The sequence below is a fragment of the Centroberyx affinis genome, unplaced genomic scaffold, assembly GCF_046629955.1.
Source record: "Centroberyx affinis isolate AG114_WGS23_722 - 3 ecotype Tasmania unplaced genomic scaffold, CSIRO-AGI_Caff_v1 ptg001929l_1, whole genome shotgun sequence".
Classification (NCBI taxonomy): Eukaryota; Metazoa; Chordata; class Actinopteri; order Beryciformes; family Berycidae; genus Centroberyx; species Centroberyx affinis.
This window is the reverse complement of record NW_027280291.1, coordinates 115,588-138,897: the sequence shown is the minus strand read 5'-3', so window position 1 is coordinate 138,897 and position 23,310 is coordinate 115,588. Positions and strand designations below refer to the sequence as shown.

The window sequence follows — 23,310 nt, the reverse complement described above, 5'->3', positions numbered from 1 at the left end:
CCAGCGCCTGTGCTTAGGGGGCTTCTCTTGCTACTACTCATTTGTTGTCAGGGGTTGTTTTCTGTTCTTTTTGTCTGTTTTTGGTTCTGCCCCATCCTGTATTTGTGATTCAGTAATGTTGGAGATAGTCAGAAACACAGACGTTGTGGTAACTACTGTGAAAGGTGAGTTTGTGGGCCCACCTGCTTCATATAGAGCCTTGCTGCTGCTGATAGATAGATTGATTTATTTGGCTTTAACTGTCCTCTGTGTGTTATGGCTGCTTGTGAACAGGAGAGGCAGCGATGTGGATGTGGATGCTCAGTGGAAAAGCGTTAACAGAGAATAGAGAACAGGCTCTTTACCATTACAACAGGTGGAAATGCATTTTTGTTGCTCATTCTGTTCCAGTCGTTGCACAAAGTGGCTTTAGGTAGCAGTGAAGCTAAACCACACAATCGTTAACTAAAACCACAGAGATGGAACAATAAGGGAATTATATGGAATTATATGGATTTATAGCTTTTTTTTTTCTCTTATTTTGCCATTGTATCTTTTTTTTTTTATAATGAACCTACATTCTGTAGTATGTATATGAGATTTTTACATGAATGTGTGGATGTTCAAAAATCTTGGCATCAAAAATAGAAAACAAAAACAAATCGATATGTAAATAGACCAAGTCATTCCTAGCGAGTTCAACAAATTGTTATGTCCAAAAGAAAATGTTTTATTAATAAAATATGATGGGTACAAAGGTATAAACAAAACAATGCATGTATAGTCTCAAGCAATCGCACGGTGCAGTTGAAAAAATGTTGTCTACATGTTTTCTCAAAAAAATGAGAAAGAGAGAGAGAGAAAAGAGGTTCCATGTTAGAGGTTTACAACTGTAGAGAATGAAACATTATTTTGGTATCTGTGACACAGGCATGCTCAATCTTACTGTGATCTGTTATGTGGTGATGATGAAGATGATGATGTCGATGATGATGATGGTGGTGGCTAAGAGTGATGAACGATTCAGAATGCTTGAACGCACCCCAACCAGAAAACCCACCAATAATGGTGTACTCTTTCCACAGAGTGATTCTCCCATTTGTAGAGTAGTGTGATATAAGAACAAAATAATACAGAAAATAGATCTATAATATAATGATATATAAATTTAAAAGCCTACCGATACTGGAGATACTAATTTATCAGTGTGGATGCCATGATATTCTGTGAGAAATGTGTGTGTTTTTCCCGTGAGAAGACAGTAGGCAGTTGAACCTGCCTTCTTTTGTACATAATTTGCTGTGATTGTGTGTCTAATAAAGTGCAGCTCTCTTGTACAGTCGTGGAGTCTGGATATTGCTTCATGCTGAGTAGTTACAGTGGGGTCAAAGGTGTCTGGTTGTCTGTTTTAGGATGGCTCTTTGGAAACGTGCATACAAAGCTGTGGATGTTCAGGTCCCAACACTCACATTGTAGAGGAAATGCAAATACTGAAATAATTGTAAAAAAAAAAAAAAAAAGTAGGCCTATTAGGTAAAAATAAAGCTATGGGATCTTATATTTTTTTTATTTTTTAAAAGTAAGAACAACACTTTTTTTTTTACATCTAAAGCCATATGAGCGATACAAAGTATTAAAAATGTATTTGAGCAAGATTTGGAATCAAAGTCTTGGACTGTTGCATTACAAATAATATGTCTGTAATTATTTCTACTCAATTCTATTTACAGAGCAAAAATGTTTTAGAAAAATGAAACTTCCATAGACCTGTTATGTAATTTTATATATGTACAGACATTTTTTTTATGCTCGTTCTCTTCTCTGTATGTTTAAGTGTGATTCCAGTTGCATTATGATAATTCTTGGAGCAGAAGCGGCTCAGGTGTCCTGGCGCTGTGCCGGCCGCCGACCGTCTGTCCGCCTGTATGGCGTGTTCCTCAAATCTGAGGCAGAACACAGACAGGTTTAGTGAGTTTAAAAGTAGGGTTTCAGGAGCTCACAGCATGTAAAACATCAAACATGACAACACACACACGTTTAATACATCCCCATCTGGCTCCTCCAGGAAGTATCACATTACGTTTACCTGTGATGATGTCCTCCAGAGCGCCGTCCTTCCCCTCGCGTACCTGGGGCTTCACCTGCCGCTTCTTCAGCTCCGCTATCAGGTCCATCTGGGGCATCTTGGGCATCATAGGCGACTGCCAATGGTCAAAAAAATAACAGCCGATTATAATCCTAGATATTTATAATATCTAGGATTATAATCGGCTCCATAATAGGATCCCATTATAAAGGTTGAAAAAAGTATAAAACTTAAACTGCGATTTCTCAAAAAGTACAAAAGGTATCAAAAAGCTGAATAAGAGTAATAAAGTGCTAAAAGTGGTGACCCGTTTAAAATTTGAATGGAGTTTCTAGCTTAATGTATGAAAGAATAGTTAGAGTTCAAAGTGGGCATGGTTTGAACAGTCCTCCCATAGTTAGTCCCATACTTACATTGTAAAAAAGGCTAAAAAGGCATTTTGGTAGGATCATATTTAGGTGATTTTCAAAACTTTCCCTTCATACAATTCCTTAGGACTTTTTTTCTCTCATTCAGAACATATTGAGTACACAAAATCCATTGAGTTTGTTTTTGTTGCAATTTGTGAGAGGTTGACCCACATTTTTGGGTAAAATGCCTGGACTATAATGTATTTCTGTACATTTATAATTACACACCAACAACCAATCAATAATAATCTCTATTATATGATTTATATAGTGTACAGAGTGGACCTTAAATCTCCTACCTTTTGTGCCCCAGCCTTGTTGGGAGATGGTGATTCTTTTTCCTTACTGATCTCACTCTCCATTTTCTTTTTCTGCTCATTGTCCTGCTCTGCTTTCTGGGTTCAGTCAGGGACACAGGAAAGAGTTGGGATGATTCAAGCATTGGAACACATTGTAAGGGATAAATATGAGAAACCTACCACACATCCTCACCTTGTAGGCCTTGATGAAGCGTACAAATGTAGGGAAAAACATGGAAGGCTGTGTGGTTTTGGGGTTCTCTCCGAAATACTCTACCACAGAGCCATACGCCTCCTGGAGGGAGAAAGACAGAGTGAGAGAAGATGTGACATGTTTGTTTATAGAAGGTGTGATAAGGTGTGTCAATGAAAGTTTGTTTTGGATTGTGCTCTAACCTGTGCTGTCTTGCTGTCTTTGACTAAAGACTCCAACAGATCACAGTTGGTCTTGATGAAGTCCTTCAGCACCGGGCTGTCGTCCTGCACCAGGAACTCTTTCTTGGTCATCTCCATTCCCCGTTCTAATGAGCGGATATCATGAAGAATACCGTCCAAGGATACTGAAAAAGAAACACAAATACATTTAAACTCATGAATGATTTACAGTAGCAAAACTACATAATTGTGTACGTATGTACCAAGGGCAGCCTTGTCCACAAAGTGTAGATCTGAGTAGAAGGAGACCAGGTCGGGGTATTTCTCCTGGACGATGTTGGTGATGAAGTGAAGCAGTGTCTGGGAGCGATCAGTGGACTTGGTCTCCAGCAGCTGAAAAGTAAAGACAATGATGGAGTGGATTTTTTTTAAGGATTTCAAGGTGTTTTTCATTTTTTTTAAGGTACTCAGAATGTTTGTCTTGAAGTGCAAGAGTCAGTATGTAAAAGAAGGACTACTTACAAGGTCCAGACTCTGCAGACGAAACCCGTAGGCTGTGCCCCTCTTACTGCTGTTCATGTAGTTACCAAAGGCTAGAATGATCTGAAGGAGAACAGATGAGATGACTTACACACACTCACAGATTTTGGATGCTCCATAAGCACGCTGTAGTCTCTTTTACTTACTTCTAAGATCCTCTTCAGTTTGTCGGAAGACTTTATGGACATGGAAGCAGAAATGAGGGAGTTCAATTGCTGTGGATGAGGAAAAAACAAAAGAAATACATTAGTTTTGGAACCTAAATCTCAAATCACACGCACCAGTTGTCACCTTCTAAAGGGTTACAGTCTGCTTGACAAACTCACCGGCTGCAGACGCTTGACAGTCTCCGGGAAGTTGCCCATGAAGGTGAGGGTGTTTATTCGCTGGCTCAGACGAGGAATCTTCCCAAAGCGAATCATAAATTGGTCTTCGTCAGACAGCTCCTCAATTGGACGGCCCTCCTTCTCATAGTTGAGCAGCAGCTTCACTTCATAGTCTGATGGTATGAACCGCTCCAGTAACTCCAGGAAGTCTAAGGTCAGAGTCCGCTGGTCATACCTGGACAGAGAGTGGTGAATATAGTAACATTTGGATAGTTAGGATAGAAATTGCAAAGGACGAGTCTCAAAAATGTCAGGTGGAGAATAGAGAGAATGAAGACACATGGATGGAACAATACAGCAGATGGTCAGAGAAGTTCGTACGTCTCTATGGCAGTGCAGATGTCAGGTGGGCTCATTCCCCCCTTGCGCAGCGTGATGGCCAGATTCTTGGCCTTGTTGGGCTCGATCAGCGCCACCTTGCTGGGGGTCTTCTTGGCCACCTTCTTTACAGAGGACAGGTCTGCTGGGGCAGCCTGGGCCTTGGTCTTAAACTGTTCCTCAAACATCTCCATGTTCAACTCCTGATATACACAGAGAGCGAGAGGTGGATGGTAAGAGATAGGAAGCAGAGAGGGTTAGGGGGGAAAACAAATTGTTGTTGGGTATTCTCACATCAAACTGCAGTATTCTGTCAGGATATACAGTGCATGTAGAGAATGGAGTGTGGGCCCTCTTACCCCTAAGATCTGCTCGTCATCCAGCTCGTTGAAGACAGTGCCTGACACCTGGTTGGGTTGTAAAGCCTGCCAGTTTAACAATGGCATCCTGAACTTGGTCTGGACGGGCTTCCTGCTCTTAAACCCTGAGGAAAGAGGGAGTGATACAAAGAGAGAGAACACGAGAGAGAGGACAAATGGTGTAAGATCTTTGTTAATCCATTGCATGACAGACGATTGTTTTCCAACTTATGATGCTTGTCGGTACATCTTAGAGCCTATCGTCATCCCTTTCCCTCTCAGTCAGTCTCCTTACCAGACTGAGCGTTGGGTGCTCCAGGTGGAGGCGGGGGTCCACCGCCAGGCGGGGGAGGGGGAGGTGGCGGACCTCCTCCGGGAGCGGGAGGAGGCGGAGGTGGAGGTGGGACAGCTCCGCCAGCCCCCGGTAGAGGTGGCGGTGGAGGTGGGACAGCTCCGCCAGCCCCCGGTGGAGGTGGAGGTGGAGGAGGAGGAGGAGGAGACGCACTCTCCGCTGGACAACCAGGCAGGGGAGGGGGTGGAGGGGGAGGGGGCGGAGCGGCGGAGGGGGGAGGCTGGACGGTGAGGATGCAGAATCGGGAGCATCGTGGCCTGGGGCGCTGGGCCGGGGGGGATCAGAGGCCAGCGCCGGGACGTATTCGACCACGGTGACGGGCACCACCTGGATGTCCAAACCCCCCGAGGCGGTGCGTCCCAGCCGGATCAGACCCTTGTCCTGCAGCTCCTGGACCTTCTGCTCCAACTCTGAGGAGCTCTGAGGGGTAGTTTGTGTCAGACGCTCCCTGTCCCGCTCCCTCTCCCTGTTCAGCTCCTGCTCCCTCTCCCTCTGCTGCAGGGCACTGACCTGGGAACAGGACTCTCGCAGGCTTTCCTGTAACACACACACACACACACACATAGATACAAGAAGGAAGTTTCGTGTTTAAACAGCAGGAGGAAGTTATAAGATTCACCTGAGAAGATAGGTGCAAATGCTCTCTTATCTTTGAATTTTGTAAATTAAAAAGATGACTTATTGAAATAAAGTCAACTGCCATCATTTTAACCTGATTTCAGTAAATCATTGCAAGAGTGGTGCACCTCTCTTGGCTAATTAATCTCATTATACCATGTACAGGTCATGGGGCAGTACTTACCTTGAGCAGCTCAGTCTCCTTGGTGGCCTGCATGAGCAGAGTTTCTAGCTCAGTCATTCTCTCTGCAGTCTGACCCTCAATCTCCTGTAGCCTGGCACTCAGCTGCAACACAACACATGAACAACACCAACAGCATTTAACAACCTACACCATTATGGACAATTTGCAGGAATTTGCCTCTCCTTTATCTTGATTTTCTTATTTTCTTCACTTTGTCTGTGTATTCATGGCTGACCTGTGAGTTGTGCTCCTGCAGTTCGTCCACATGCTCCAGCACCCCTCCTCTGTTCTCAGCATCCTCCAGCAGGGCTCCTACATCAAACACATTGTCCAGGTAGGCCTGGATCTGCACCTGCAGCTTCTCACTCTCTGTCAGCTTCAGACTCTAACACACACACACACACACATACACACACACACATTAAGTATCATAGCACGAGTGAAGTCAATTAGGGACTTGAGCGCTCAACCATCTCGTGAAAAAGCAAAAAAACCCTGCTTACCTCCAGATACTGGTCTAATCCATGGTGGGTAAACTCATACTGCAGATGGACCCGGAAGTTCATGTTCTCCACTGAATGGACCACAATGTTTATGAACTGCATGCAAGCCACCTGAAGACGGACGCAATCACATATGACCATTAATTACCAGTCAGCCTCTCAGTATATGTGGGAAACTATCAGGCAGATTTGCTTGGTTTGTGGACCTACCATGAAGTCAATGTTGCTGTCATCACTAGTGAAGTACTCCATCAGTTTCTCAAAGCGGTTCTTTTCTCTGCTCACCTAAGATAAGAGGATAGGCATATCTAAATGTTTACAGGAATATTCATTTACATTGCTGCCCACATGGGGGCGCAAGCAGCCAGGTCGCCTGACTTAATCCGACCATAAACACAGACTGTTTTTTGATAACTGATATTCATTACATGTGGTAACTTCTTCAACAATGCATGCATCAGGTATATTTCGTAGTTCTTCATTGTACTTGTGTTTAGAATTCCAACATGCACGTACATACACACACACACACACACACACACACACAGACACACGCAACTCAGTTCTACACAAGTTCTAAACATGACCACAGTGCATGTGAGGGGTGGACTGTGTCAGTCATAAGATGAGTAATAGGAGAGGGGAAGTCTGGAACAATGGTATGACTGAATGACCAACAGTCAAATGGGAACATGTAATGTGATGAAATTAATAATATAAACTCTTCTCACCTCTTTGAAGTTGTCAAAGGCAGAGAGAATGATGTCATGTCCCCCTCTGACAAGGCACACGGCAGCCAACAGCTCCAACACGAGGGCTTTGGTCCTGTCACAGAGGAGGGGGGTAAGATATGGATCGACAGATGGATAACACACACACACACACACACTCACACAAATGCACTTACCTGGGATTCCTGCTGTTGAGACTGAGGGTGATCTCGTTGACACAGCGTGGATGAGTCATCACCAGGTTAAAACCAGACTGCAAGCAAAAGAAGAACATAAGCAGCTGACCCAAGAGAGCTGATGTGTTCAAAAAAGTGCAGAAAATGTGTGTTGTGTCTTTTGTTTCTGTGTGTAGTCGGAGTGTAGGCTTGTCAGAGAAGAGCTACACTGCAAAAACCAAGTTATTTAATCAACAGCAAGTCATTTAATCTGACATTAAGTCTTAAAATCTTATTCCAGCAAACAAGTGAAAACAATGTACTGAAACAAGTGAAACTGCAATGGAGACAAGTGGACTTATGTCATCCCATTGGAAGAATCTAATTTCATGACTGAATATGAGATGAATGACTTGTTCAGATGGACTGGTTTTGCAGCATTAAGGGAAGAAGTCCGATGTAAGACTCTACCTGGTAGTTCATGATGGCTCGCAGACACATTATGCATACATGCACGTCGTCTCTCTGGGTGGCTAAATGGGGCTTTTTATGAATCTTGTTCACCAGAGTGGTGCTTAACCTGCAAAGGGAATACAAGAATAGGTAGACGTGAGCTAATACTTCTAGAGAAGAAAAACGACGCGCAAATGGTTACATGCTGAGGCCCAGATCTGCTAAGAGGGGTACAAGTTATTACCACATACAAAAATAATGGTTGTAACTGTCTGCAATTCTGTCATGCAAATGAGTTTGACCACAGTTAGTAGTTAGCCAATTATAACAAGACCCCAGGCGCTGTTTTGATGTTCTAGTGTGCGTGTCTGACAGCTGAAACATGGCATCAGGTGGAAGGGGAAAAAAAAGAATGAACTTCTCAACAAATGAGCGAAGAATATGTGTAAAGGAGGCTGCGAAATATTAATGTATTCTTCATGGTGGCAATGTCTCCATGTCAAGAGGAACTGCTGTCTAGCAAAAAAATACCCCTGAAATTTAATGAGGAGCAATAAAGAAAGTGTTGTATAATTAATCTCTGTAACACTGAAACACCTGAAAAGGCATATTGATTAGGTTAAAAACACATTTAGTCGGCGCCCCAATTTGCTGCATATTTTATAGTAATAAAAAGCTGCTACATTTGGTTAATTAATCAGAGCCATCACTTTTTATAAGTGCATCTGCATTAGTGAAGCCACACACATTTAGTCGATCCGGGCCTGAATATGCAATTAAAAAGACTGATTTGCGGAAAGACAGAGATAAGGTTTGGCTCGACACAGTTCAGCCCCTCTGAGAAAACAGTCCTGTCTTGTGGCACCACATCACACCGTGATCACGTCGTTTCTCCCTTGATTGATTCGGTTATATATGTTTGTTTGTGCAATCAGGTAAGTTGAAAGTTCCCTTTTGGTCAGAATTCATAATGTGGAGTTCACCATGTATACAATCTCATCATGTATACAAGATCTTTGGGTTCTTCATATGATCTTCTTTATTTGTGTATTATGGATTGTGAATTATCATAATTTATTGACTCAGCTGATCCTTGCTGCTGTACCTGACTAATCCTTCATGTCAGGAGGTTCCTACCTTACAGTCAGGGCTCGAGCCGCTCTGGTCATGCCATGTGACTGGGAGCTGCTGGTGCTCTTATTCAAGTCTTCCATTGACCTCTCTGTAGGCTTTCCTCTCTCCGACAGTGTGCCACCATTCTCAAGTCCCTCCGTGTCAAACCTGCGGAAACGTTTACACATACAGGATGAACATACATACAGATATATATCATTTTACTGCACAAACGCCACCGGTTTCTGAGAGAGTTCATATGTTGCTGGCACTCACGTGGCATCGCTCTGTGCATGGGACAGGTACTCCACCAAAATATCCAGACCTTTGTTCTCCTCATTGAGAAACTCCTGGGCCCATCTAGAGAGAAACAGAGAGAATGGATTGAGCACAGAAAGAGAGACATTTTTGTTGTTATGTACTGTATATTCTGTGCTCAGATTGGTTTTCTTTGCTCTGCTGCACACTGGACTCAAACTGCCTATTAAGCATCAAACCAGTGGGGCCCATCCTGACTTCACATGCTCACCCGATGTGATTGGTGCGAAGGGAAATCTCCAAGTCTTTAAGGACCTGGGTGGCATCCTGGATCCGCTTCTTCAGCTGGAACAAGAGAGAGTCAGTATTCATGAGCCTTTGTGGACTGAGAAGACTTAAAATGTGTTAAATGTGAAAACAAGGTGAGGTTTTGCACCCACCCTGCGCGGCACCCCTCCTTGGTCGTGGTAGAAGCTCTTGATCTTGGTCAGATAGGTGGAGGGGGGGCTCTTCACCTGGAAGCGCTCCTGGGACAGACGGCGTCACAGAGGACGGGGGTCAAAGTTTGCTTTTGACAGAACTAGCAGTGCACAGCGTCTATAGTTAGCGTCGCTTGTGCTATTAAACACAACAGCCACAAACCGCTCTCTGTTTCCATGCCGACGCCTCCATGGCATCCGTTGCCACCACAGAGCCTTGCTGCAAGGTTTTACACTGCGCTCTGCTCTGTACCACACATCCATTTGGGAGGTTTATGTAAATGTACAGTACAGTACAGTGTTTCATTACTGTGCTCCAGTGAACAGAACTGTAAGGCTTAATAAGATATCGGTATGTTAAGGTCTAAATGTGAAACCAGCTCTTAATCAGTGCTTTAGGTAAAAGTGCTCTTACCTGATCACAGACCAGCTCCCACTTCTTTTCATTGTCATACTGACTCAATAGCTTCAGTTTATCTGGGGGCAAGTTCATGTAGCTCTGAAAGAGAAGAGAGAGGCCGGTAAAAACCTACAGAAACTGAAGTGATCAGCTGGATTATGTATTTCAGAATGTGATTTTGGGAGGATGCAGTGGGAATATTATATGTATTTATTATTTCTATCTTATAATTGTCAGCTTTGTAGCTTTATATGATTTTTAAGGATTCTTTTTGTTCTGCATTTCATGTTAAGGCCTCTACTGCCGTTCAGCACCTAATTATTCCACATTGTCATTTGTGTGTCGCTCCTGCGTATGCAGTGATGTCAAATGTTATCAGACCGCAAATGCTTCTTCAGAGTAAAGCAGAAGGATGAAACTGCCAGGCTGAACCACAGAGATGACTCAGTGTTTACATGTATGTATTGATGGTTGTCAATGGGTACGATCTGCTGCAGAACACACAATTTTGTACTGGTACATAACGTTTCGAGAAATGATTGACTCACCCTTTCAGAGTCTATATGTATGTGACAATTAAGTCTAAAAATTCTCACTAGAATGCCCATACTGAAGCCCATACTGAGGATTGTCCTGGGTTAATGAAACGAGGCACATACAGTGGCATGAAAATGTATGTGAACCCACTCCACTACTAAGCAATTCATTATTTTTTTTTAACAAATTTGAATTAAAGAGAGATCATCATAAAGGTTCTAACACTCACAAAGAATAGTGTGGTATGGCAAATAATGCAGAAGTCAAAACCTTTCATCATTCACTCATCGAAAAATAGTCAAATTCAATGACCTACATTTAACTAAATACTCTCACATGCTAGAGTTTTTTCTTTTCATTATGAGTTTGTACTGTCACGCACATTTCTATAAGCTGCTCTCCACTTTATGAAGCACTTTGCACAGATCTCAGGAAACCCCACCTTCACAAAAAAAAAAGAATCAGAAACTATGCAAATGAATATAATTTGAGCGGCTATATACTGAAAGCAGGTGGGGTGATTTTCGTAGGTTTAGCTCAACTCATCCTCTGCCTATAAATGCCATTTCTGAGTAATCGCTCTCTTCCTATGGTGAGGCGTGACACTTGTGTGTAATGTATTTAGAGACAGCACCCCCATCCAAAGGGAATGAGTCATAAGTCATTGAATGGCTTAATGAATGTGGAAACAATATAAACCGTACTATGACTGTCCCATTCACCAGAGCTCAACCCAATTGAACAATTATGGAAGATTCTGGACCAAATGAAGGAATTTCTCGGGGAAGAAAGATGTAGCATCCTTCAAATAGACTTAAAATCTATCTCAAATGCCACTCAAGCTGTTCTGCTTTGAGCCAATCACCCTAATGAGACATTCAGTGTTGGTGTTTATTGTGATAGTTTCCTGTAATCTCAACTGTACATATGTTTAAGACAAAAATAGAGCAAGTATGCATGGTCGTGAACTGCTACTCAGCATTGTGAGAGACTGACCTACGCTAAAATATGTTGTTAAAATTATTGTTTTATTCTTTTTTTAATTGGTGTGAATCTGTTACTAAAAGTTACTCTTCTTGGTAAGGAGTATGTTTGATCATATTCTGATGAGTAACTTAATAAAGAAAGAAAATGTCATATCGCATCATCCTTTACCTTTTAGAACTTTAGGATTATTTTATTCAGTTTGGATTTTAAATAAAACAAAAGTTGAAAGGTCTTTGGCTACTGTTGATGTGCATTGAGCATGTAATCCTATTCTTCATTGGGTGTTATTAGAAGGCATTTTTCAATCTTGACTCCACCAGTGAGGGTGTGGTTGTACAGTGTGCATGCTCAAGCAGCAGTTTGTGGTTTCTTTTTAACACAAAAGAAGAAAAAAGAAAGAAAAACGGAAATGGCCTCTTGCCTTGCTGGGGAGTAACAGGTTTGTGTTTGGTGGGGTGAGGGAGGGGTCTCATGGTGGTTTTTGTGGGACAACACTTATAACAGAAAAAACACATAAGACTTGTGTGCATGTTCATTTGCATTGACTGCCATGAACATTAAGAGTGTCACAATTTATAGACACAGTGTAGAAACTAAGAGGAAGTCCAGTTCTCAGGTCCTGGCTGAGTGACACAAAATCTGGACTCCCAATTCAACATGATCACCCCTCTCTCTCTTGCTGTGCCTCTTATACACAGTTAGGGACAGATGGCACAGGATGATGCGCGTTTAGATTTTAGATTAATATGAATTTGGTGAAAGAGGGAAGTGAGGTCATACTCTCACATCACACAGAGGGACTGCAGGGCAGGAAACAGGCAGAGGCCGCCCTGGTTCAGTTTCAGAGAGAATCTGCATGATATGTCACACATATATTCCTAAATAGTTTCCCCAAAACCGTAATGATGATTACAAACATGAAATCGCTTTGTGACTCGTGTCTTCAAGCATGATGACATGTGCATTCTCAGAGGAACAAAGGGTTTGTCATCTGAGTGTAAATGAAAAGGTTGGTGGATGATATTTAGGAGAAGAAAGTGTTTAGCAATGAGTCAGACATGAACTTTTGTCAATTGTGATTATTGTGAAATTCCAGAAACTTTCCCCTTTTTCAGGATTTTTGAGACAACTTTGGGAATTTTTAGGTACATTTTTGAATATATGCACACTTTGGGAATCTATGCATTATTTTAGAGTATTTTTAACATTATTATTGATTGTCTTTGTACCTATATTATATTAGAAAGGAGAAAAAATACTTAATGAGGGAGAATCCTGAGAAGGGGTGATGTTGTTTTAAAACTTTTCATTTTCTTTTACAGCAAATGCCACTACTGTCAGTTAAAATAAGGATCATTTCTCAGACAAAGGGACTCTCACACTCAGAAAAGGTTACTAAGACAAAAAAAATAAAGTTGTTGGCCATACTCCTTCTAGTTACCATCCTCTGAGGAGGAAACATCTTGATGAGCTGTTGTTGTTCTCTTTATGTGGCTCCTGCTTCAGCGTTGTTGTGTCTGCAGACATTGACAACAACCTGCTGATGTCACTAATTAGTTCTCCTGGTTGAACTGATCAGCTAACAGGTGAAGTCAGATAAAGGGGGAGTTTGAGTTTGAGCTCACAAGTCGGAGCTAACCTTTAAAGATCAGTTTTGTCAGAGAGAAATGTTTTATACATCCTCAGATTCCCTGGACAGTTCATCCTGTGTGTCTCCTTTTGAAAACATTCATTATCGTCTCCCATAGCCAAGAGACAAAAGAGGAGATTTTGTCCCACCCATAACCTGTGATGTCACACCAAAGCACCATATGGAAAGATGGTGAAGTGTATTTTTCTGGGAGGGAGCAGATAGCAGCGCTACAGCAGCACCGCATAAAATAGAAAATATATAAATCTAATTTCGATTTCAAACTTCAGACAAACTTTGTATGAGTTCACATTCTCAAACTTCTAATCGATGTTAATGGAGCAGCTGCAGGCTATTTGTCAGCCTGACATAACAGCTTAGAGCCTTGGTTCTCTTGGTTATTTATGTTTGTTAATACGAGTTAGACTATCCTAAACCATAAAAATCAGATTCTTAAATTGATTGGTATTCCACTCAATTTGGTGTTTTTTCCACCACATCTAAAAATAATGTATCAAAAATAAAGTCAGATTCAAGTGCTTTGTCATCCCTGACACTAAATAACATAGGTTTTGATAGTCTGCCTTATTTTGAATACTTAAAATATTCATCACCTTCATCAGGCTGCATGTTTTTCCAAGTTGTTGCAAAAATGTTGAAATAATGATGAAACATTTTGCCTTCCGGTCTCATGGTCTTTCTCATGTAAACTGTGTTGCTCAACTTCCTCTTGGAGCCAGCTGCCCAGGCAGCTCCAACAGACGCTTTCAAATGAACAAGAGCAAATGAAACAAGCCACTTTGATGAAGCCGACCACAATTGTTGGTCAGTTTGTTGATGACTTGTCTCCACTAGTCTCCACTGGCTACTACCAATTTTCCACTCCACTTTTGTGCGAACATCATTGGGCAAAGTGACAGGTCAAATCACGCCTTGCTAGATCTTGTGCCATTCAGACGGCTTGTTAAGTCTGGCTCTCTGAGCTCACCAGACACACCGCCCTCTGGATCCAAGTATCTTAAAAGACTATGTGAGATTGCAAATGGGAAAAAGAGGCCAACATAATGTCCAGTGTGTTCAGTCAAATTGCTGTTTGGCAGCACAAACCACTATAGTCTGAGTGCAAAACTGCTCAAAACACAAATCAGAGTACTTGCTACTTATTATAAGCTGTAAACTGATAAATTTGATGTATGTTTTTTTTCTTAGCCTCTTTGCCATGTGTACCTTCATAATCTTCTTAGCCTCTACATGTAAATACCTAACTGGCATTGTGCAAGAAATATAGCAAGTGTATGAAGTCTGTATTGTCATGTGCTGTCCAGGGTGTGTGCCCTCTGCCCTCCTCTCTGCTCACTCACCAGCACCACGTTGAAGCGCTCCTCCAGCTCCTCCTCCGGGGGCATGGGCAGTTTGGGGGGAGCCGGCTGCTTCTTCTGCAGGGTCGGCGTGGGGTCGCTCAGGCCCGAACCGGCCCCCACAGAGTTCCTGGCCTCCCGGCCCTCGGCCTGCTCCTGCTCCGTGCCCCCTGCCGCCGCATTCCCCATCACTAATCTCCACAAGTAATCCAGGAGGAAAGGTTGAGGCAAACTCCCTCTCCTGAGAATTCGGTGTATTCCGAAACAAGAGCGAGCCCGCGACTCTACAAACACTCCAAAACTCAGCGAGGAAAAAAAATCGTAAAAAGAGCAAGCAGACCTAAATCAAACCACGTCCTCTGTTTTCTGCCCTTTGGCCTTTCAGTGAGAGCAACATCAAGCCAGCGGCCTACTGCATCTGCCTCGGTCCTGAGGAGAGGGAGGCTGACGAAACAAGGCTGCTCGCCCTCATGTCTGTCCTCTCTTCAACCTGTTCCTCTCTCTCACAACCTAACAAACCTTGAAAGTGCCTGCTGTTATGGCACTCTGAAAACGACCCGCCTATATCTTCCCTCGCTGCTCTTTACACCGGTTGACCGAGAGCTCCTCTGGTGAAATCAGCACAGAGGGCTGCGAGAGGAAGGAGAGGGGGACTTTGACACACACTGCAGCACAGACAGAAACCGCAGCAGCACAAAAGCAGAAGAGTAACTTCCTGTGCGAGGTAACAGCAAACACACAGAGTGCTGGGGGTGGAGAGGGCCGGGCGGAAGATGAACGCGGTACAGGCAGGGCGCATGGCAGGAGGATGGACGATGGACGATGGAGGTGAGGTGTGGGGACGGGAGAGAGCAGTGACAGTGTCCGAGGATGAGAGACACAGATATGCAGGCATTACACAAATGTAAAGTGAAGAAAAGCAACTCGCTGAGACAACTTTTCCTCCCTTTACCATGAATCCACCTGCTTTGAAATATAAAAGTTATTCATTTTCTTGCAGCTAACTTCCTTTCCATTTAGCCTAAGGTCAGATAATTCTGACCATTCCCATTCACATGTGACTGAATTGTTTGTTTGTGTGTTGTTTTGTGTCAGGTGAGGTGCACTTTGGGTAAGGCAGAGAGGATTGTCCAATAGCGTCCCTCTGTGTTTGAAGCCGACTCCTACAGGGAGTGCTGCTGCCTTCAAGGTCTCCTCGTGAATTCCTGCTTCTGAGTTTGGAAAACATAAATCAAAACAGCGGCAGAATGAAGAGGAGAAAGTGTGCATCAAGGATGTAATTTATATTTTAATTAGTTAAATGGAAAAAAGCTACATATCATAGTAGAATACATTACTTTTATCATCAGTTGTTGACATGGCTTCTGTGCTCGCCAGAATGATGCCCTATAAACATCATATCTCTGCAACTTGGATATCACATAGACAACTACAACTTTCCCAGTTGTATTTACCACTTTGATGTATCATTCATGTGCATTTTAACTCCTAACTACTATATTTCAAACAACACTTTGAGGCAACATATCTCAGGGAGTGCCAGTCCGTAGTTGGTATTATTTTTCCAGGTGTAGCTGTGAAAGTAACAAATTATTTATTATTGATTAACTTGGCTGAACATTGCTACCAATAACAGCTATTTGAATGAATAGAAACTGTTATTCGATACTAATTCCACGTTGCGCCCAGCAGCGGGCGCACTTTCTTCAGTCTTTCACCCTGTTGTTTATGATGCCTTTAAGTGTTGTCGGAAATATTGCATTTGTGAGTAGAAAGTACGTTGAAGACCCAGCAGAGTGGTACATACGACTGGGAAAGTCACTTAGGACGTATTTTTTTTTGACTATTCGACCGCAGCCTCGGAGTTGTCCGGTGATATCCAGGTTGTCGTCTGTGACGTTTAGGGGGCGGGGAGCATGGATGGCGTGCCAAAATTTGCTGGTTAAAGTGATGTTTACAGCAAATTTTGGTTAATAATTACAATAGCAATTGCACGCCTGATGTGAATTTATCTTCTTCATTCTGCCACTGCAGCCCAGTGCCACTTGAGTTCTAAAATCAATTTTCTCTCATTTTTTACTACTTTTAGTGTTAGTACTTTCGACAAAAAACACTTGAACCTCGATAAGTCTTTTAAGTAGGAGTTTACGAGGAGAACGTGAAGGCAGCACAAGTAGTTAGATAGCATTCCAAGATGACGGATCCAACGTCGCCGGAGGACCACTGGAAAGTAAATAGCTTGCTAACTTCATAATTTTCTTTAAATGTTATGTTCATTTGATGTGTCACAGCGGTGATTTGTGATGAACACTGTGTCAATGACAAGCAGCTGAAGTTGTGCTATCGAGCAGATGAGCTTTGTTAGCTTGTCAGCTAACGTTAGCTAGCTAACTTTTGCTAACGTTGCAGTGCTGTAACATTAACTTTGTTAAAGGGCAGCAACAGTAAAGTTAGGTGTATGTGAGGTAAGAAAGTGGTTTGGTCTACTTTGCATTGTCAAGAGCATTGACTGAAACTTTACATGAGGTGCTGTGTCCTCATTATCTCCGTGTGTTTGTAGTTGACCACTAATTAGCTAACGCTAGTTAGGAAAATGCAGCTGTCACAAAGAAGGATGTGTCACTGTGCCTTAACCTTAGTTGTGGTGGTGTTAGTGTGGTTTGTGGTGTGGTGTCGTGCATCAGCCCCCGTCCCCCAAGTACCCCCAGATAGAGATGCTGTAGACTTCAGACCCCCATTTGATAAAGGGGTTTGTCTCAGGGATCCTCATCTGAGACGTTTTGTTGTCTGTCTCGGCTGTATGTAGGGAGATGACGGGGGGAGTGAAACCTCTGATCAGAATAGTTAGTATAGTAACCTTTATTTACACAGGGAAAACACATTGAGGGCAAGCCCTCTCATACAAATATGCCATGTTTACAAAATAGCAATATAACGCAGTAATACAATAATAAAATACGATGATAGAAGGAAATGTGGACAACACCCACATACACACACCTAACCCCTCTCTCATTTAGACGCATAGACCTACATACCTAATCTCAGAAAAGTTTATTTTTATTTATATACACTCTGTGTATACGTAAGCCATTCAGCTTATAGTGAATGGCATAATGGTGTGATTAAACTATTCGTTATTTTTCTGGGGACCCCCTGGAACCCCTCAGGGACCCCTGGAGACTCCGGACCTAACCCGAACCACTGCTGTTGTGTGGTGTGTCCTAGATTAGACAAAGGGTCTATGCTGAAAGCACAGGTCATTCCTGATTTAGCCAAATCAGGACAATTGTCAGTGGGGGTTTAGACTACCTGTCGTCAGGCTGGCTGTTGGTCTATTGTTGAAGTAGTTAAGGCAGCATCATTTCCCCTTGTTGTTCCACTCTCTCAGTCTCTCTGTTTTCTCCTCTCCACATCTTCTACTGTTTGGTGATGGCTCTGCAGACTGACGGTGCTTTCAGCGACAATGGCTTTGACCACAGTGAGTATTTAGTGAGTTCAACTCCCAGTGTTGGAAATCAGCTGTCATGTCATTCAATATTTATACTATGTGATGTCAACCTTGAGTTTCTGGTCTCAGGGATCTGTCTGTCAAGCTATGTCTGGTTTTGCATCTCACAATGAAATTATTTTGACATCTTCCTTCCCCTGTAGGTTTCTTTACTGAGACAAGAAAGGGTACCGTTGTCTCCAGAGCCAACAGCATCGGCTCGACAAGTGCCTCTTCAGTACCAAATACAGGTATCATGTTGATAATGCACTGAATTTGACAGACACTGTCATAGAAAATGTCAGAATTTGTGCTACTTTTAGATAGTGATGTAAATGTCAGAAATAAATCATTTGTTTGTGCGACTGCCTGAAGAAATTGAGTGATTTAATAAAAATGCATACACTTGTAGGCTTTATTATGTGTCTCTCACACTTTTTTACATTATTTTTTTAATGCCTTCAAATTGAATTTCCAAGTGACCCAGTTCAGTTTGCCTTTTGAATGTGCTTTTGTCATTGAGCACACAGTTATTCTTAGTGTTGTCACGGTCTGAGCTCAGCAGCATGTTTCTTCATCAGTGTCTTGCTTCTCTCTGGTACAGATGATGAAGACAGTGACTACAGGCATGAGACGTCGTATAAAGACTCCTATAAAGACCGGCGGAGACAAGCACACACACAGGCTGAGCAGAAACGTAGGGACGCTATCAAGGTAAGGCCACAGTAGACAGCGGTAGGACTTAGGTCTCTGTGACTCATCTCAAATGAGCTGCAATCATTTTGGAAAAGTTTTAGAATTGGATCGTATTTTTAGATTTCCATTTTCTCTGTAGTCATGAATGGATTTCTCTCTTATTCTAGAAAGGCTATGATGACCTCCAGTCAATAGTACCAACCTGCCAGCAGCAGTCTGAATTTGCTGTGGGAGCTCAGAAGATCAGCAAGGCTACTATTTTGCAGAAAAGTAAGATGTGGTTTATAGTGTCTCTCTATGTACAATGAGATCCATAAGCATTAGGACAGTGACATGGTTTGAATCTTTGGCTACCTACAACGATTACTTTGGATGTTAAATAACTCTGTGACTATAAGGTTAGAATGAAGATTGTCGACTTTAGTTTGGGGAGAATTTTTCTGCCTTATTGGATGAACAGATAAAGGACTACAGCCTTTTTTGTACATAGCCCATCTATTTCAGGGTGCTAAAACTATTTGAACGGATAAAGATTACCCTTTATTACAACCAAATACATCTCTCAGGACTTCATCTTGTAAGTGGGATTGGGTATACAGGTGAAGCACAATTTATACAATAACAGTGCTATAAAAGGACTATAATAATGTTCCCACAAAAGTGTTTCTACAGCCTTCTTTAATTTACAGACTGAGATGGAAAAAGGGAAGATGACAGGATTTCCAGATACAGGAAACGACTGTAGAGAGATCACGCCTATGGGAAAATAGAAAATTGCCACCAAGTCCTTTTTAATGCTTGTATAAGTCAGTAAATCCCTGACTGGTGCATTTTTTTTTTTTTACAGCCATTGACTACATCCATTTTCTTCACAAAGAGAAGAAGAAGCAAGAGGAGGAAGTGTCCATGCTGAGGAAAGAAGTGATGGCATTGAAGATCATGAAAACGTAAGACAGTGGTTCACAAACTTTATCAGCCAAGCCCCCTGTTGTGTCTTTTCTGGTGTAAAACAAAGGCCCAGTGGCTGGTGAAACAGGCTCTCCCTGCTTTAGGATGAAACCCATAAAGACATTTTGCTTCATTTGCATTCTAAAGTCATCTATGTCCGACATTCATAGACAGATGAATACATACATGGAAATGGAAATTCTGGTGCCAGACAAGCAGTGAAAGCGTTTCTTAGCTGATGGCCTACTGAGTTTGATGCTGGCACAGAACATTGTAGAGGCAGTATGAGATCTGCTGTTCCACATATGAAATTCATAAGCTGAGGGAAATAACGTATAAGAACTTAAAATTATGCGTTAGGATATTTTATGTTATCAGAATGCGCTTAAAGGGATAGTTCAGATTTTGGGGAATTGGGCTGTTTTTCCTACTAGAGTCAGACAAACTCGTGGGTGCCTAATCTCGAACCAGTTCTTTGCATTTCGACAGCCAAAAAACCGGCTCTCAGCCAGGAAAACTGGTTCCAGAGTGGCACCAACACTTTGCTGGTCTAGAATAAAGAACTGCTTACGTCAGGGGCTGGATTATCGTGACCAATTCCGCCATTTTGGTTGTTGTGCTTGAAGTTGGCGCTAGTGTTGCTGGGAAAGCGGAGACGTATACAGATGTATACAGTGACGTAATGACGTGGCTCTCTAGCCCGTGGAAAAGCAAACCGGTTCTTAGGTTTGCAAGTTGAACCAACTGCGAACCGGCACCAGCACCAGCACTGGGTTCCAGTTGGTGGAAAGGGGGTATTTGTGCAGTTTGAAGGTGGATCAAGTAGCAGCTCTTCTCAGAAGTAGGGAAGCTGCAGAGGCCAACCAATACATTTAGGGTGTAGGGAGAGTTTAGGATTTCTTTGCTGAAGAGATGTGGCCACTACTCCCATTTTGACTTAAACTTGTTTCTGTGGACCAGTAGCAGCTAAACTGTAAGTTTTGCAGCATTGTAATAATGCCAGTGCCTTGTGGTTTATCACAGGAACTATGAGCACATAGTGAAGGCCCACCAGAACAACCCACAGCAGGGAGAGGAGCAGGTGTCTGACCAGGTCAAGTTCAGCATCTTTCAGAGCATCATGGACTCGCTGTTCCAGTCTTTCAGCAACTCCGTTTCAGTGAGCAGCTTCCAAGAACTCTCTGCCTGCGTCTTCAGCTGGATTGAGGAGCACTGCAAGCCCCAGGTAAGGAATATTTCCGCACACAGCGGACAGCAGATTAAACACCATAATAACTTGTACTGAAGCTAGTGGCCAGCACTGCTTTGTCCATTTTAAGATGTTTAGAGACTGTGGCAGTGTGGTTAACCTGTGCCTCCTCTGTTCCTTCCTAGACGCTGAGGGAATTTGTTGTTGGAGTGCTCCGGCAGCTCAACGGCCAGCTGTATTGATCCTGTACAACCTCTGGACCCAACTCACTCCCAGAAATTGACTCTGGGTTTACTCTGGCCACTCAGGGTGCGGTAAAAACTTCACTCAGCCAGTTCTGTCGCCCTCAGGCCACACTGCAGTATTTACACTCACTTCAGCCCACCAGTGACTTGCAGGCTGCAATTGGATTGCCTCAACCCAAACCGTTGGTTGAGATGAAACGTTGCATTGGATTAAGTGGTTATATGTGTGAGAAAGAGCCCATGACAGTTTACATAAATGCATAGCCTGGTTATATTTCAGCCTCTGCTGACTAGTCATATTCCTTACTACTATTCTGATAGGAAATGCAGGAAAGCTTTCTCATCCAACACAGGAGCTCAAAATATTGTCAAAATGACATCAAGAGTTTGCAGCTGAATGCTTTAGATGCACTGGGTAGACAAAATACAACTGTAGCCTGCATCTTAATGTAGTCTCTGTCTGCAGGAGCCACAGAGGTGCCTCTGTTCAGACAAATCAAACCTGTAAATCAGGTGGCATAAATGTTTAAAATTTAAGGATCATTGACAAAATAATTCAACCATATTGCAAATATAAAGAGCGTTTTAAATATGGGGAGTGACTTATAAAAAAAATAGTCTAGCCTACATGGAAAAAATTTGTCGTGTTGAACTTGTACCAGTTCGGTGGAAGAGTTGCTGTGTTGAACATGTAATTTTCAGTGTTCACTGAAGCGTCGGGTTCAGTGAATAATGACTTGCATTGTTGTTTGAACCAAGACTTCAATATCGGCTGACTTTGCAGCCATGGCTTGAGCTCTGACATTTTATGCACCTGCTTTGTGCACATTTTCTACTTCTCCAGTTGACAGTGCTCAAAGGTAGGAGTCAGTTATCAAGCAGAGGTAGGATTAATCTGGCCGTAAAACTAGAGTGCACGTTGTTTTCCTGCAAAATTCAGCTGTTAATTTGAACAAGACTAAAACTTGTGGAAGTTATTGAATTGGAAGTACATGTGCCACCTGTTGTTGTTGAGATGTCAACAACACGCCTTTCATATTGCAGTTTGCTCATCAATGGGCAGAGAATTATTGTTGTTTTTTTTAATCAACAGACTCAACATAATTTCTTCTGTTGATGCAGTGGTTTTAATGCCAACATGCTAAATGACAGCCTTTGCATTTATTTTGTCACTGGCTCTCATGTTATGATCAGGGAGGGGTCGTTTCAAATGGTGCAGTATGGTGCAGCACCACATGTGAATTTTCAACACCACTGCGTTAATGTCCTGTCAGACAATGTAGGATTGAGCAGGATTGATTTTTGACCCCTGTCTCGTTTTATTGCCTGTTGCTGGGACTGTTGTCCTTTTTAATAATTCTCAAAAATTTGCCTAGTATATCACCATCCTAAGAGTGAAGTCAACACTATGTGAAGAAATGTATGAAACTGTTGTCCTCGCTGTTTAATTTACCTAAAATATAATGTGGAAATAAGAAGTCTACGAAAACAGAAGATGGGGTAAAAATCCAAGAGCTGGACAAGGTCTCAGGTCTCCATCTTTACAGCCAGTGTTCCTGTGAAACCTCTTACATGTTTTCAGAGATAAAGGAGGAAGATTTGAGTTTGGTGATTTTATTGGAGCAACATTCTGTTCGCAGTTCAGTGTCAAAAGTTATCATCAGGAACATTTAAAGTCTTTACAACTCTGACTGTTAGAAATATTCAATGAAAGAATGTACAATGGGATGATCAACACAAGGTGAAGTGAAAATGGGACAAAGACCCACAAAGTAACTGAAAATTGTGAACGACTGTCCATGCTTTGTACGTTACAAGTCTGTAAATGCAGTTTTCAAACACTGGCACCAAGACAGACTTGAAACGTTACATTTCAGTGACATGTAAACAATAAGCAGAACAACAAAGGATGTGAAGCTGTCAAAGGTGTAATGAATAATTTGCAGAGATTTTCACCGTGAGCTCAGGACATCATTGGTTTTATGTTCAGGCTTTAAAAAGGGAATTTTTGAGTAGATATTATTTGGGAGATGACAATCTCTGTGCTGTCTAATGCTGTAATGTAGTGTTGGTGTCTTGCAAATGCAGTCAACAGATGGTGATTGAGCTATTTTTGTATACTTTCAACTACAAAAAAATGTATTGTTTTTCCATGTCTTGACTTTTATTAAACATTGTTCAAAAAGATATTAAAGATATTTGTTCAAAAAAAATCTTGAAAGTTATAAATAA

General features: G+C 42.2%; 2 protein-coding genes across 2 annotated transcripts; one reads left to right on the top strand and one right to left on the bottom strand.

Moving 5' to 3' along the window:
• Nucleotides 1-264: 264 nt before the first annotated feature.
• Nucleotides 265-15,141, bottom strand: fmnl1a (formin-like 1a). Its single transcript, XM_071530476.1, is given in 26 exon segments — nt 265-1,922; nt 2,066-2,180; nt 2,775-2,870; nt 2,968-3,069; nt 3,171-3,334; nt 3,413-3,542; nt 3,672-3,752; nt 3,836-3,904; nt 4,016-4,250; nt 4,397-4,596; nt 4,753-4,889; nt 5,033-5,330; nt 5,333-5,641; nt 5,907-6,008; nt 6,142-6,291; nt 6,410-6,520; nt 6,620-6,694; nt 7,141-7,234; nt 7,317-7,393; nt 7,767-7,875; nt 8,886-9,029; nt 9,138-9,221; nt 9,391-9,464; nt 9,539-9,646; nt 10,014-10,097; nt 14,514-15,141. Coding segments are annotated over 26 exon segments (3,399 nt in total). The 5' UTR covers nt 14,700-15,141; the 3' UTR covers nt 265-1,857.
• A 1,539-nt stretch (nt 15,142-16,680) lies between these two features.
• Nucleotides 16,681-21,149, top strand: mlx (MAX dimerization protein MLX). The gene is made up of 8 exons (XM_071530478.1): nt 16,681-16,740; nt 17,955-17,991; nt 18,165-18,251; nt 18,605-18,714; nt 18,864-18,966; nt 19,544-19,643; nt 20,668-20,869; nt 21,019-21,149. Exons 1-8 carry the CDS (start codon nt 16,705-16,707, stop codon nt 21,073-21,075), a joined length of 732 nt encoding a protein of 243 aa, XP_071386579.1. The 5' UTR covers nt 16,681-16,704; the 3' UTR covers nt 21,076-21,149.
• The last annotated feature ends 2,161 nt before the right edge of the window (nt 21,150-23,310 follow it).

Bases quoted from the DNA above. Each gene is read 5' to 3' on its own strand.
- mlx (XM_071530478.1), top strand. From the start codon at position 16,705: ATGACGGATCCAACGTCGCCGGAGGACCACTGGAAA. The intron at 18,252-18,604 runs GTATCATGTTGA...TCTCTGGTACAG, and splicing joins CTCTTCAGTACCAAATACAG to ATGATGAAGACAGTGACTAC. The intron at 19,644-20,667 runs GTAAGACAGTGG...GGTTTATCACAG, and splicing joins GCATTGAAGATCATGAAAAC to GAACTATGAGCACATAGTGA.